We start from the raw sequence: 12,902 nt of genomic DNA, 5'->3' as shown, positions 1-12,902 counted from the left end.
TATAGTCTATTGTCACGACTGTCAAGCTGCTTACTTACACGTGTGATATTTTGCGACAATTAAAATAGTAAAATGGATGTAAAACGCGAACTCGATGATTTTGAATCTGACGAAGTACAGCAGCAATCGCTTGATGTTACAACAATGCATCCAAACAATCCGGTTACAAACATTTGTATAAAGCAAGAGAATTCTTACGATTCCAACGGCTCAATAATTGAGGTTAGGTTTTCCGAACATTGTAATTTTAATCATTGTAAAAAAATGTTTATTTTAAATTGAAGTCATTTCTTACTGATGCAAATAATACAGTTGCGTGACATATTGGACTTTACTAACTGAAACATCTAATAATATCTATAAGTACACCGTTGTGTTGACACTATTGTTTGATTAGGTACCTACCTATAGGTTCTGCGTCTCTGTGGCTGCAGGCCAACTACTCTCATTCATCTGAAGACAGCTGTTGAACGTTTAATAATTATAGCGAGACAGTGTCGAACCATGATAATAGGTCACCGACAGAATTTTCCGTATGTTTGCGCAATATATAACAAATGATACTAATATAGGTGTAAACACGTATCATAAAATACCTTCTTTCCTGTTTTTCAGAGCCCTGTAATCAGCCTTGCCAATATTAAAACTGAGATTGATCCTCTCCGAGTTGATTTTAAAGAAGAATTTGTCGAAGGCAGTGATCCGCTACTGGGGTGCTCATATTCGAAATGCGAGCCAATAAATCAGGTGCTTATATACTTATACAATATTGTGTAATATACATACATCGTACTTGTAAGTGATTATGTCTTTTTGGCTCCATTATTATTGGACCATTGAATTCAAAGTGTATTTTGTAAGAATATGTTTATATAAATTTATCGTATCGAACAAATCGGTAGGTACATAGTTGATCAAATATTTAGATTTTAGCTGCTTCGGAGCCTTGTTGTAGGATACTAGATTTGCGAACAGGACTCCCTGCTTCTTAGTATATTTGATATTTTATTAATGACATTCATTAAGTGTGTCTGTGGAGCTGTGCGTATCTACAGCGATCTTTTGTTCTGCACGTTTATTATTTTGGAGCAGTGTTTCATGCCAGTTATTTGGTAGGCTTATTCGATGTGTGAGGAGTAGCGAATTACGAAATAAAGTCAGGTCTTATGTTCAATACGAAGGTACCGAAACATTTGATATGATCGTGCAAGTAAAATTATTGTAAAATTCTCGGGATTTTCACATCACTACGTAGGTAAGTACTTACTTACGTGTGAAACAGGATTCAAGCCAAGTGTTTTTCTAGATAAGTATTATAATAACTAGTTTCTATACACCGGGTAGCAGTGTCACCAATCAAAATTCTTGTAGTTGGGCTCGATGCTTTCAATATGTAATGCGCAAACAGGAAAAATAGTCTGTGCGCTTTTGCTGTTGCCGTGCGTTACAGACAGATAAATCAAGGGAAATACAATATAATGTATTTGAAAATGTCTGTCAGTATTATCCATGCTCTTAGAGCAGTGATACTCAACCTGCGGCCCGCCAAGCTTTTTTGTTCGGCCCTCAACACATTTATTATCAGGAACATGATTTACAAAATCTGGCATTCTATATTTCGTATATCTTGAGATTAATTTCGACTTTGACGTACAGACATGGAAACACGAAGAGGATGGTCGTTGTCGTGTCAACGCCAGATCTGGTATAAGAGTGTTGCTACTGCACACGCTAGATTTATTCCCAAAAAACAAACATTTGACAGACAAATTTGCGCGCAAATAATTTTGCTTGTGGCAACACATAAATTTTTGAGTACTCCAAAGTTGAATGCTTCACAGTCACATTGTTGCGGCTTTATTTCAAGTAAACATTACTCGGAACACGGATACGATAGCTTTTTTTGCTGTCTTATAAAATATTGTTTTGTTATAATTTAATTACCCATAATGGCGGGAGTGTCTTCGAAATGCAATCGAAAAATGTCCGACGAAAAAAGAGTGTTTCAAGACAAATGGGAAGAAGAATATTTCGTTGTGTCAAATAATCATGATTCGACGACATGCTTGATATGTCGTGAGAGTGTTGAAAGTTATTGAAAAAATATAACATTCTTCGTCATTATACCACGAAGCACAAAACATTTAGTGATACCTTTCCTCGTGGCTCTTCAATAAGACGTGAAAAGTTAAAATTCTTCAAGAAGTCCTTACAACATCAACAAAATATTATATCAATGGCGGTATCACATGACGCAGCAGTTACAAGAGCGTCGTATGAAATTTGTTACATACTTGGTAAATATATGAAACCATTTACCGACGCAGAGGTTGCGAAAGAATGTTTCCTAATTGTTTCCAGTTAATCAGCAATAAAAATCAAATAATATCTCAGATAAAAAGTGTGCAGCTCTCTGATTCTACCTTTGCTAGACGCATGGAAGATATTGCAAAACACATATTTAATCGCATCATAGTTTATCTGAAAAAATGCAAATATTTTAGTTTGGCTTTTGATTCTAGCACCGATATTTCAGCAACATCACAATGTTCCGTTTTTTGTTATTTATTGTACAGGACACAATTCAGTTCATGAAGATTTTTTGAAATTTCTTCCTATGAAAAATCGAACCAGAGGCACGGACTATCTCAATACTATCAATACATTTCTGGAAAACAATGATATCGATATTAAAAAATTGGTTTGTGTATGCACGGATGGATGCCCTTCAATGATCGGATCCAAAAAAGGATTTGTTGCTTTATTGAAGGAGAAATATAATTTAACAAATCTCTTATCTTTCCACTGTATCATACACCAAGAGAACCTATCAGCACGTATCTCCATTGCCGAAATAGACGCCGTGATGAAGACTTTAATAAGTATAGTTAATTATATTAGAACCCAAGAACTGAACCACAGGAAGTTTAAAACTCTTTTGGATAGAACAGTAACTATAGTGACATTCTTTTACATACCTCGGTGAGATGGCTAAGCCGAGGTAAAGTTCTGGAACGGTTTTATTCTTTGAGGCATGAAATTATTTTATTTTTACAACAAAATAAGAAATTTTACAGCGAACTTAATAATGACGGATGGTGGTGTCTTTTAGCTTTTCTGTGTGATATCACAGAAAAACTTAATGAACTCAATCGTGGCCTACAGGGCGAAAACAAATTCATTTCGCAGATGGCGAATAAAGTGTTTGCTTTTGAAGAGAAATTGAACATCTACCACGAAGAAATAGAGAACCAAGTATTGCATAACTTTCCAACTGTTATAAAAGCTAAACAAGATGGTATACATGTTTCTGAAGAAAACTATAAGATATTTTTAAATTATTTAGCTGCCTTAGCTAAGAAATTTAAGAGCAGATTTCAGGACTTACGTAGTATCAAGAATTGTTTGTTACTTATAGAAATTCCCTGGCATCTAGAAACAGCAACTTTAACACATTTAGCTGCATTGGGATATGATTATGCAGTGCTTTTTGATGAATTTATCGAATTTAAGAACGATACTAATCTGAAAGCTATTTTTGAAGAAAAAAGAGTGGGGAAGGAGTACATCCATTTTTGAGAATTAGTTCCTGAAAAATACAAGACTGTAAAAAATTGTGCCTGCCTGCTCCTCACATTGTTTGCATCAACATATCTTAGTGAGTCATCATATTCAAAAATGAAATATGCAAAAAACGTATACAGGAATCGACTTACTGATTCTCACCTTGATGACGTATTGAGGGTAGCATGCAGCAATTATAAACCCGATTTGTCTAAAATTGTTGAAAATTTATCCCAATGTCAAAAATCACACTAATTTCAAAATAAACGCTTGGATACATGTTACTTTTGAGTTTTATTTGTTTCACTATTGTAATATTTAACGAACCGTATGCTGATAAGTGATATGTACTATTATTTTTCTGTTTTGGTTATATTTTTATAAATCTCAAATGGTTTTCCAAAAAAACGGGGGTGGTGGGTTTCATGATTTTTTTTTCCATACCTATATAGTGTTGCGGCCCGCGTAGCTTTACAAATATATGTATGTGGCCCGAAGAAAAAAAAGGTTGAGTATCATTGTCTTAGAGTGTTATGAGTTATAATGTGGAGTATATTTACAAACTAAACATAGCACATGGAATGATACGTGGGGTGGCGAAAATTCGATTTACCTACATATTTTAACTAAGGATTATAATAATATATTTTGTACTAACGAAATGACTATCCTATCAAAGATTTTTGTCGGTTGGTTCATTTCTTTATTGACTAACTTTATGTTAGGTAGGCTTAGTTTTTGCAACAAAAGTATTTATTGGTCGAAAACAAACGATTTTATTGACATATGTATTGAGGTGTAACTTTTTAATAGAAGGCAAAAATCTGTTGATCCACTATCACACTTTATTACACACACAATTTTTCGGTACACCATATTATATCTTCATAAAAAGACACTTATATTATGCTTTTATATTTATGAAATCAATGTATTTTTTTAGATCGCTACAAAATACCCTACCAATTTAAAATCGGAGATTGATTTCGAGCGGGTTGACTCAGAGAATAAGATTGTTCAAGAGGATGTAGAGCAAAGCAATTATGATAACCGTCAACCGAGTTGCTCTTATTCCGAATGCAGCCCAAAAAATCAGGTACTTACCTACATACGATTATTATGGTGTTGCAACTGCAAAAAATAATACTTTAATGTGCGTGATAAGGCAACGAATTCGACTCACCGGTGGCCTAAAATTCTTACGGTTTCACTAGGTTTTAAGTAGAAAATGCTCACCTATTTGAACGCATTGTGGGTGCCAATTAACTAGTTTATTTTTTCTATGATGCTCCAAATATCCTCCTGATAATCAACCTGATTTATTTTGGTCAGTTCCCAAATAGGATGCAAAAATATGTCAATAATTTGGCGTAAGTGATATTATTAATAAAAATATTATGTAGCACGACTGTAGTGTATATCTAACCATTCACACATAAGACTATTACTTATGTATAATATAATATCAACTAACATTTTTTACGGGTAAGTTCTCAGTCTAGATGCGTATAACTGTATAACTACTATATATTTTTATATTACATATAATGTAAAATTACACTTTTGTAGAAAATTGTAAGTAAAGGATACGGATACTTTTTGATTTAGCGTCGGTGTATCAGGCGGTCAGAACATAAAATAGGTATTTGTAACTCTTACATGAAAGCAATATTATCATTATTTTCAAATGCATCTAACATTAGACCGTTAGAGCTCCGTCAATCAAATTGAACATCTCTTCGCATACTACTGTCTTTCATACTTTTTGATTTGGTTTTATTGTACCAGGCGCTTTGAATTATAAAAAAGATACATGTACCAACTAATAAAACAGGTGATGCCATTACCTATATTATCTCAAATATCATCATCAGCCGGGGTCAATCCACTGCTGGATGAAGGCCTCCCCAAGCTTTCTCCAATTCTCTCAGTCCCGTGTCGTTCGCTGCCACGTATTTCCGCCGATTTTTACCAGTTCGTCAATCCAGCGGCTTTTAGGGCGACCCTGTGGCCGTTTCGTGCCCCTTGGGTACTACTGGATGTCGGCATTTGTCCAGCGGCCGTCCTTTGGGTGAGCAATGTGCCCCGCCCATCTCCATTTCAGCTGTTTGGCAACGTCTATTACATCGCGTACTCCTGTCTGCTTCCTAACCCATTCGTTTCTCTTACGGTCCTTTCGCGTGATGCCCAACCACCTCTCCATGCCTCGCTGTGTGACTCTTAGCCTTTTGACATCTCTCGTGCTGAGGGTCCACGTCTCGCAGCCATACGTGAGCACGAGTAGCACACATCGGCTGAACACCCTACGCTTAAGATATAGTGGTAGGTAACTCTTGAAGATACTATTCAGACGTCCGAAAGCACTCCATCCCTGCTTTGTTCTTCGAGCAATTTCATCGTGCATGCTTCTGTCTATGGACACCTGCTGTCCGAGATAGACGTAGCCATAAATACAGATAATCGCAGGGTCCGAAAAACAGTTCCTCATCACTTTTGGCTTTCAGACATTTATCTTTAGACCGATCGTTTGACTGACATCCGCGAGTTCTTGCATTCTATCTTGGAGATCTTTCGGGTCTTGTGAGAGTATAATAATAGCATCTGCAAAGCGCAGGTGACTGAGGTGCTTTCCATTAATTGAAACACCTTTTTCCTCCCAATCAAGCTTAATAAATAAGTCCTCAAGAGTAGCGGTGAATAGTTTAGGTGAAATGGTATCACCTTGCTGGACACCTTTGTTAATGAAGAATTTTCAAATATAGAACATTATAAATAAATGCATTAGAGCGCCACAGAATTGTACACGTCTTAGAATAGTATGTTCGCCTGATACATATAGTTTGATTCATAGCGTACCTACGTAGGTGACCAGTCAAACCACAATATATCAAAGAGTTTATTAATTATATGTGAAAAAAATATAGGTAGCTACTATTATTTTAAATAATTGATTGAGAGATTGTAAAATTTATTTTTCGATCTTTGCAATTAAACTTATTATACTTACAAAATTATAATGTTGCCATACATTTTACCCATAGCGCTGCACTAGTATTGGCAACAGTGGTATATTAATATATTGTGGCTGATTGTCGTTTACGCGAATTAAAAAACAAATTGTAATAATTTATTTTTAAAAAGTAAAAAAAAATACTTAAATAAAAGGTATAATTTTATTGGTATCATTCGTTGAAAATATTCATTTAGATGTCGGAAAGTGAGGTTGCATTTTTTTAAAACTCGGAATAACATAAACATGCCATAGTTTTGTTGATACTTTGCTAGTAATAATACACGCGTTTATAAACATAATTATATGAATACAATTCCAATGCGTTTAACTTACTTTTTGACAAAAAAATGACATTCCAGACGAGCACATTTCCGACGTCTGTTTGAAGCGGATAGAGCTCTAAGTATGATACACCGAAAGTTATGGCGTATTTAAAAAAAATACTACCTCTTCTACGGTCGATAGGTAATAAAAATTAATCAGAATTCGTAATTCTTGTTAGACTGTCAGTTTTGCTTTCACACTTATTATAATGTATATAATTTTCTACCGTAATTATTTTACTAAGTATATAGTACTAACAACAATTTTACTTATAGCTTTATAAGTGCATAAAAAAATAATAATTTAAAAAAGTGAAAACTCCATGGCACATTAGTGTACCGAAAGCATTATTTTCTAAACCACTAGATCGAGAGGCTTAAAATATACTGGTAAATCTAATAAAAATACTTTATGCAGTCATAAAATATTAAGGTTTCAAAATTATATAAATAAATTTTCTACAACATTTAAGAAATGTCTAGTCTTATACTTTGAAAATATCATATTATCATCTCTATTTTGACCTAGCACTAGTGGACCTTTAAGAGTGTTTGATTTTTTAATTTTTATTCTCTTATATATGTACCTATGTCGTTTACCTACATGTTAAAATGGAGTACTTTACGTTCTTTTAGTTGATTCCTGCAACCACTGACATGCCCTATTTCACCACTATTGGATTGTCAGAGAGAATCTTAGAAGTACAAGAGCCATACGATGAAATACAGATTGACTATCAAGACATTAAAAAAGAATTGGGGGCATATGAAACGATTACTAATATAGTCAGTAGCAGTTATAAACGTAAGCATATACAATCTAACGTCTCAGATCCCAAATTATTAGTAGCTGTCATAAAATTAGAGAATAAATCGTTTAATAACGAAAATTTTGTGTGCAGTTTTTGTTATAATTTTTTTGCATCGGTATCTCTATTGAACATTCATAAAACGTGTCATAAAACAGTGGAAAAGACGGTTAATTACTTAAGCAGTCGATCTGATTTCAAGAATCTAAAGAAAAAGGAAAAAAATTCTGTTAAAAAACCATTAAAATGTAAGCATTGTGACTACTTCAGCATTCTACCTAGTTCTTTAAAACAACACAAAAAGAATCACGCAGGAGAAAGAAAATTTAAAAGTAACCAATGTGACTTCTCATGCCAACGATCTAGTGGGATGAAGTTACACAAAATGGCCCATTCTGGTGAAAAGCCATTTAAATGTGACCAATGTAATTACTCTTGTATCCAATCTCGTCATATGAAAATACACAAAATGATTCATTCTGGTGAAAAGCCATTGAAATGTGGTCAATGTGATTACTCGTGTATTCATACCAATACGATGAAAAATCACGAAATGACTCATTCCGGTGAAAAGCCATTTAAATGTGACCAATGTAAGTACTCTTGTATCCAATCTTGTAATATGAAAATCCACAAAATGAGTCATTCTGGTGAAAAGCCATTTAAATGTGATCAGTGCGACTACTCTTCGATAACATCTGGTAAAATGAAATATCACAAAATGAATCATTCTGGTGAAAAACCGTTTAAATGTGACCAATGTGATTACTCTTGTATCCAATCTCGTCATATGAAAATACACAAAATGATTCATTCTGGTGAAAAGCTATTGAAATGTGGTCAATGTGATTACTCGTGTATTCACACCAATACGATGAAAAATCACAAAATGACTCATTCTGGTGAAAAGCCATTTAAATGTGACCAATGTAAGTACTCTTGTATCCAATCTTGTAATATGAAAATCCACAAAATGAGTCATTCTGGTGAAAAGCCATTTAAATGTGATCAGTGCGACTACTCTTCGATAACATCTGGTAAAATGAAATATCACAAAATGAATCATTCTGGTGAAAAACCGTTTAAATGTGACCAATGTGATTACTCTTGTATCCAATCTCGTCATATGAAAATACACAAAATGATTCATTCTGGTGAAAAGCCATTGAAATGTGGTCAATGTGATTACTCGTGTATTCACACCAATACGATGAAAAATCACAAAATGACTCATTCTGGTGAAAAACCATTTAAATGTGATCAATGTAATTACTCTTGTATAACATCCTGTTCTATGAAAATCCACAAAATGAGTCATTCTGGTGAAAAGCCATTTAAATGTGATCAGTGCAATTACTCTTCTATAACATCTGGTAAAATGAAATATCACAAAATGAATCATTCTGGTGAAAAGCCGTTTAAATGTGAACAATGTAATTACTCTTGTATCCAATCTCGTCATATGAAAATACACAAAATGACTCATTCTGATGAAAAACCATATAAATGTGACCAATGTTATTATTCTTGTAAAACATCTGGTAATCTAAAATTACATAAAATGACTCATTCTGGTGAAAAGCAATTTAAATGTGACCAATGTAATTACTCTTGTATAACATTCTGTTCTATGAAAATCCACAAAATGAGTCATTCTGGTGAAAAGCCATTTAAATGTGATCAGTGCAATAACTCTTCTATAACATCTGGTAAAATGAAATATCACAAAATGAATCATTCTGGTGAAAAGCCGTTTAAATGTGACCAATGTGATTACTCTTGTATAACATCTAGTGTTATGAAAAAACACAAAATGACTCATTCTGGTGAAAAACCATTGAAATGTGGTCAATGTGATTACTCGTGTATTCATACAAATTCGATGAAAAATCACAAGATGAATCATTCTGTTGAAAAGCCTTTTAAATGTGACCAGTGTAATTACTCTTGTATAACATCAAATGCTATGAAAAAACACAAAATGACTCATTCTGGTGAAAAACCATTGAAATGTGGTCAATGTGATTACTCGTGTATTCATACAAATTCGATGAAAAATCACAAAATGAATCATTCTGGTGAAAAGCCTTTTAAATGTGACCAGTGTAATTACTCTTGTATAACATCAAATGCTATGAAAAAACACAAAATGACTCATTCTGGTGAAAAACCATTGAAATGTGGTCAATGTGATTATTCGTGTATTTATACCTATACGATGAAAAATCACAAAATGAATCATTCTGGTGTAAAGCCATTTAAATGTGACCAGTGTAATTACTCTTGTATAACATCAAATGCTATGAAAAAACACAAAATGACTCATTCTGGTGAAAAACCATTGAAATGTGGTCAATGTGATTACTCGTGTATTCATACAAATTCGATGAAAAATCACAAAATGAATCATTCTGGTGAAAAGCCTTTTAAATGTGACCAGTGTAATTACTCTTGTATAACATCAAATGCTATGAAAAAACACAAAATGACTCATTCTGGTGAAAAACCATTGAAATGTGGTCAATGTGATTATTCGTGTATTTATACCTATACGATGAAAAATCACAAAATGAATCATTCTGGTGTAAAGCCATTTAAATGTGACCAAATAATTACTATTGTATAACATCTAGTGATATGAAAATACACAAAATGACTCATTCTGGTGAAAAACCATTGAAATGTGGTCAATGTGATTACTCGTGTATTCATACAAATTCGATGAAAAATCACAAAATGAATCATTCTGTTGAAAAGCCTTTTAAATGTGACCAGTGTAATTACTCTTGTATAACATCAAATGCTATGAAAAAACACAAAATGACTCATTCTGGTGAAAAACCATTGAAATGTGGTCAATGTGATTACTCGTGTATTCATACAAATTCGATGAAAAATCACAAAATGAATCATTCTGGTGAAAAGCCTTTTAAATGTGACCAGTGTAATTACTCTTGTATAACATCAAATGCTATGAAAAAACACAAAATGACTCATTCTGGTGAAAAACCATTGAAATGTGGTCAATGTGATTATTCGTGTATTTATACCTATACGATGAAAAATCACAAAATGAATCATTCTGGTGTAAAGCCATTTAAATGTGACCAATGTAATTACTATTGTATAACATCTAGTGATATGAAAATACACAAAATGACTCATTCTGGTGAAAAACCATTTAAATGTGATCAATGAAACTATTCTTCAATTCTGGTAAGATGAAAAATCACGAAATAAATCATTCTGGTGAAAAGCCATTTAAATGTGACCAGTGCAATTACTCTTGTATAACATCTAATGCTATGAAAAAACATAAAATGACTCATTCTGGTGAAAAACTATTGAAATGTGGTCAATGTGATTACTCGTGTATTTATAGCTATACGATGAAAAATCACAAAATGAATCATTCTGGTGAAAAGCTATTTAAATGTGTCCAATGTAATTACTCTTGTTAAGATACAGTGCTATAAAAAACACAAAATGACTCATTCTGGTAAAAAAATCCATTCAAATGTGCCAATCTAACTACCCTTGTAAACAATCTAATAGCATGAGATAACAGAAAATAACTCATTTTAGTAAAAAAAGTTATATAATATGACTGTTTTTAAGAACAGTGAGTTTATTCCGATGTTTAAGAATCAAATACCAGATCAAAATACAGTACTGATGTATAATTATGTATCGCAAATACTTTCATACACCGTATTGTAAAGATTTTTTTACATTTATTAATTTTTAAATGGCCAAAGACATAGCTAATAATTAGTATCTTTAGAATTATCTTCAAATATGTTAATCTTGCCGATTTTTTGAATAATAAAATGCCTAATTCTTGTCAAATTTGGAATCACAGAGATTATCAATATAATTTTTTATCGTAAATATTTTACTAAAATTATCTCGTAATAAATTATACTAATAGTTTTATAAATGCGTTTAAAAATTAATAAATGTAAAAAAATCTTAATACCACTGCACAGTTATGTACCGAAATATGACTATATTCTAAAACATTAGAGTGAGAGGTTTAAAAGAATACTATTTTATGTAATTAAAATACTTAATGGAGTCGTAAAATGTTTAAAAGAAATATAAAGAATAATAAGGCTTCAAAATTATGTAAATAGATTATCTACAACGTTTTAGGTATGTCCAGGATCATGCTTTGGAAATAGAACAAAACCTCCATTTTGACCTACGCTGAGCATGTCCCCCCTTACTGTATATTTGTGTAATATATACTACGAACTTTGTCAAACGATTACTGTGTACATCTTCAGTTATTAAACTTGCAGCTGCTGGCTTTTATACTCCAAAGCTATTGAATACTCTATTTCCACAAATTAGTTTTAAAAATCTTTGTTTCCCGTCTCAAGCAAATATTTTAAAAACATTTAGTTAACCATTAATAAAAAAAACGCCTTACGTTTTTGTTGAAAACATTTCATATTATTTGGGTTGTAAGTATTGTAAATATTGTAAGTTTTAAAATTTCAATTATTATAAAAATGACTTGTAATTTTCAAACTATACTCGTAAGAAAAATTACCGACTGAAGCAGCAAAGACTGCAGAGGGCTGCGACCCGACTGATTTCAAATGTTTTTTTAGTAAGTATCTGCGTATACTTAATTAATTGTTTATTCTTAAGTTTATTTTTTTGTTGCGAGAACGAACGAATATTTTTATAGTCGCTAGATTTTTCATGATGGTAATCTTAGTGGACCTTTGTGAGTTAGGGAAGACCCTGCGATGTCTTCAAGGACTTCAAGATCTCCGTTGACCCCCACGATAAGATCGCTGTCTCTCTTCAAAAATAATTACTTCTCTGTCGTCAACTATCAGAGATGAGTCTGATGTTTATCACTTCAAGTCGCCTTGCGAAATTGCCGCTGCTATTAGAATTATCTCCTCTGTCCGCCAAAATACAGAGTTCGAGTTTTCACTTTTTGTATTTTATTGTTACACCTCATTAAACGCATGGTGATGTATCTGCCACGTTGACCGCACCCTGGAAGTTGCAAGAAGAAGCTCAACCTCTGGCTTGATCTTCTATTAATAACGACAGAGGTATTGCAACTATTTTTTAATACTGTATACCATAAAGGATTTATCGTTCCTAACTACTGGCAATTATTCACGTCTTGCGGCCGAATATAAAACTATTTTCTCCGCTTTGTATGTT

The 12,902-nt window shown here is 33.0% G+C and overlaps 1 protein-coding gene across 1 annotated transcript; it reads left to right on the top strand.

Annotated features, from left to right (window-relative positions):
- Positions 1–12,537, top strand: LOC147076142 (uncharacterized). Its single transcript, XM_085940240.1, has 5 exons — positions 1–222; positions 616–747; positions 4,508–4,660; positions 7,537–7,938; positions 12,457–12,537. The coding sequence occupies exons 1-5, from the start codon at positions 73–75 to the stop codon at positions 12,535–12,537; spliced, it is 918 nt and encodes a 305-aa protein (XP_085796366.1). The 5' UTR covers positions 1–72.
- Positions 12,538–12,902: the final 365 nt, after the last annotated feature.

The sequence above is a fragment of the Rhyacophila brunnea genome, unplaced genomic scaffold, assembly GCF_057557595.1.
Source record: "Rhyacophila brunnea isolate RB1 unplaced genomic scaffold, BYU_Rbru_1.0 scaffold_13, whole genome shotgun sequence".
Taxonomy (NCBI): domain Eukaryota; kingdom Metazoa; phylum Arthropoda; class Insecta; order Trichoptera; family Rhyacophilidae; genus Rhyacophila; species Rhyacophila brunnea.
Note: the sequence above shows the minus strand (reverse complement) of the source record. Positions and strands in the feature narration are given on the sequence as shown.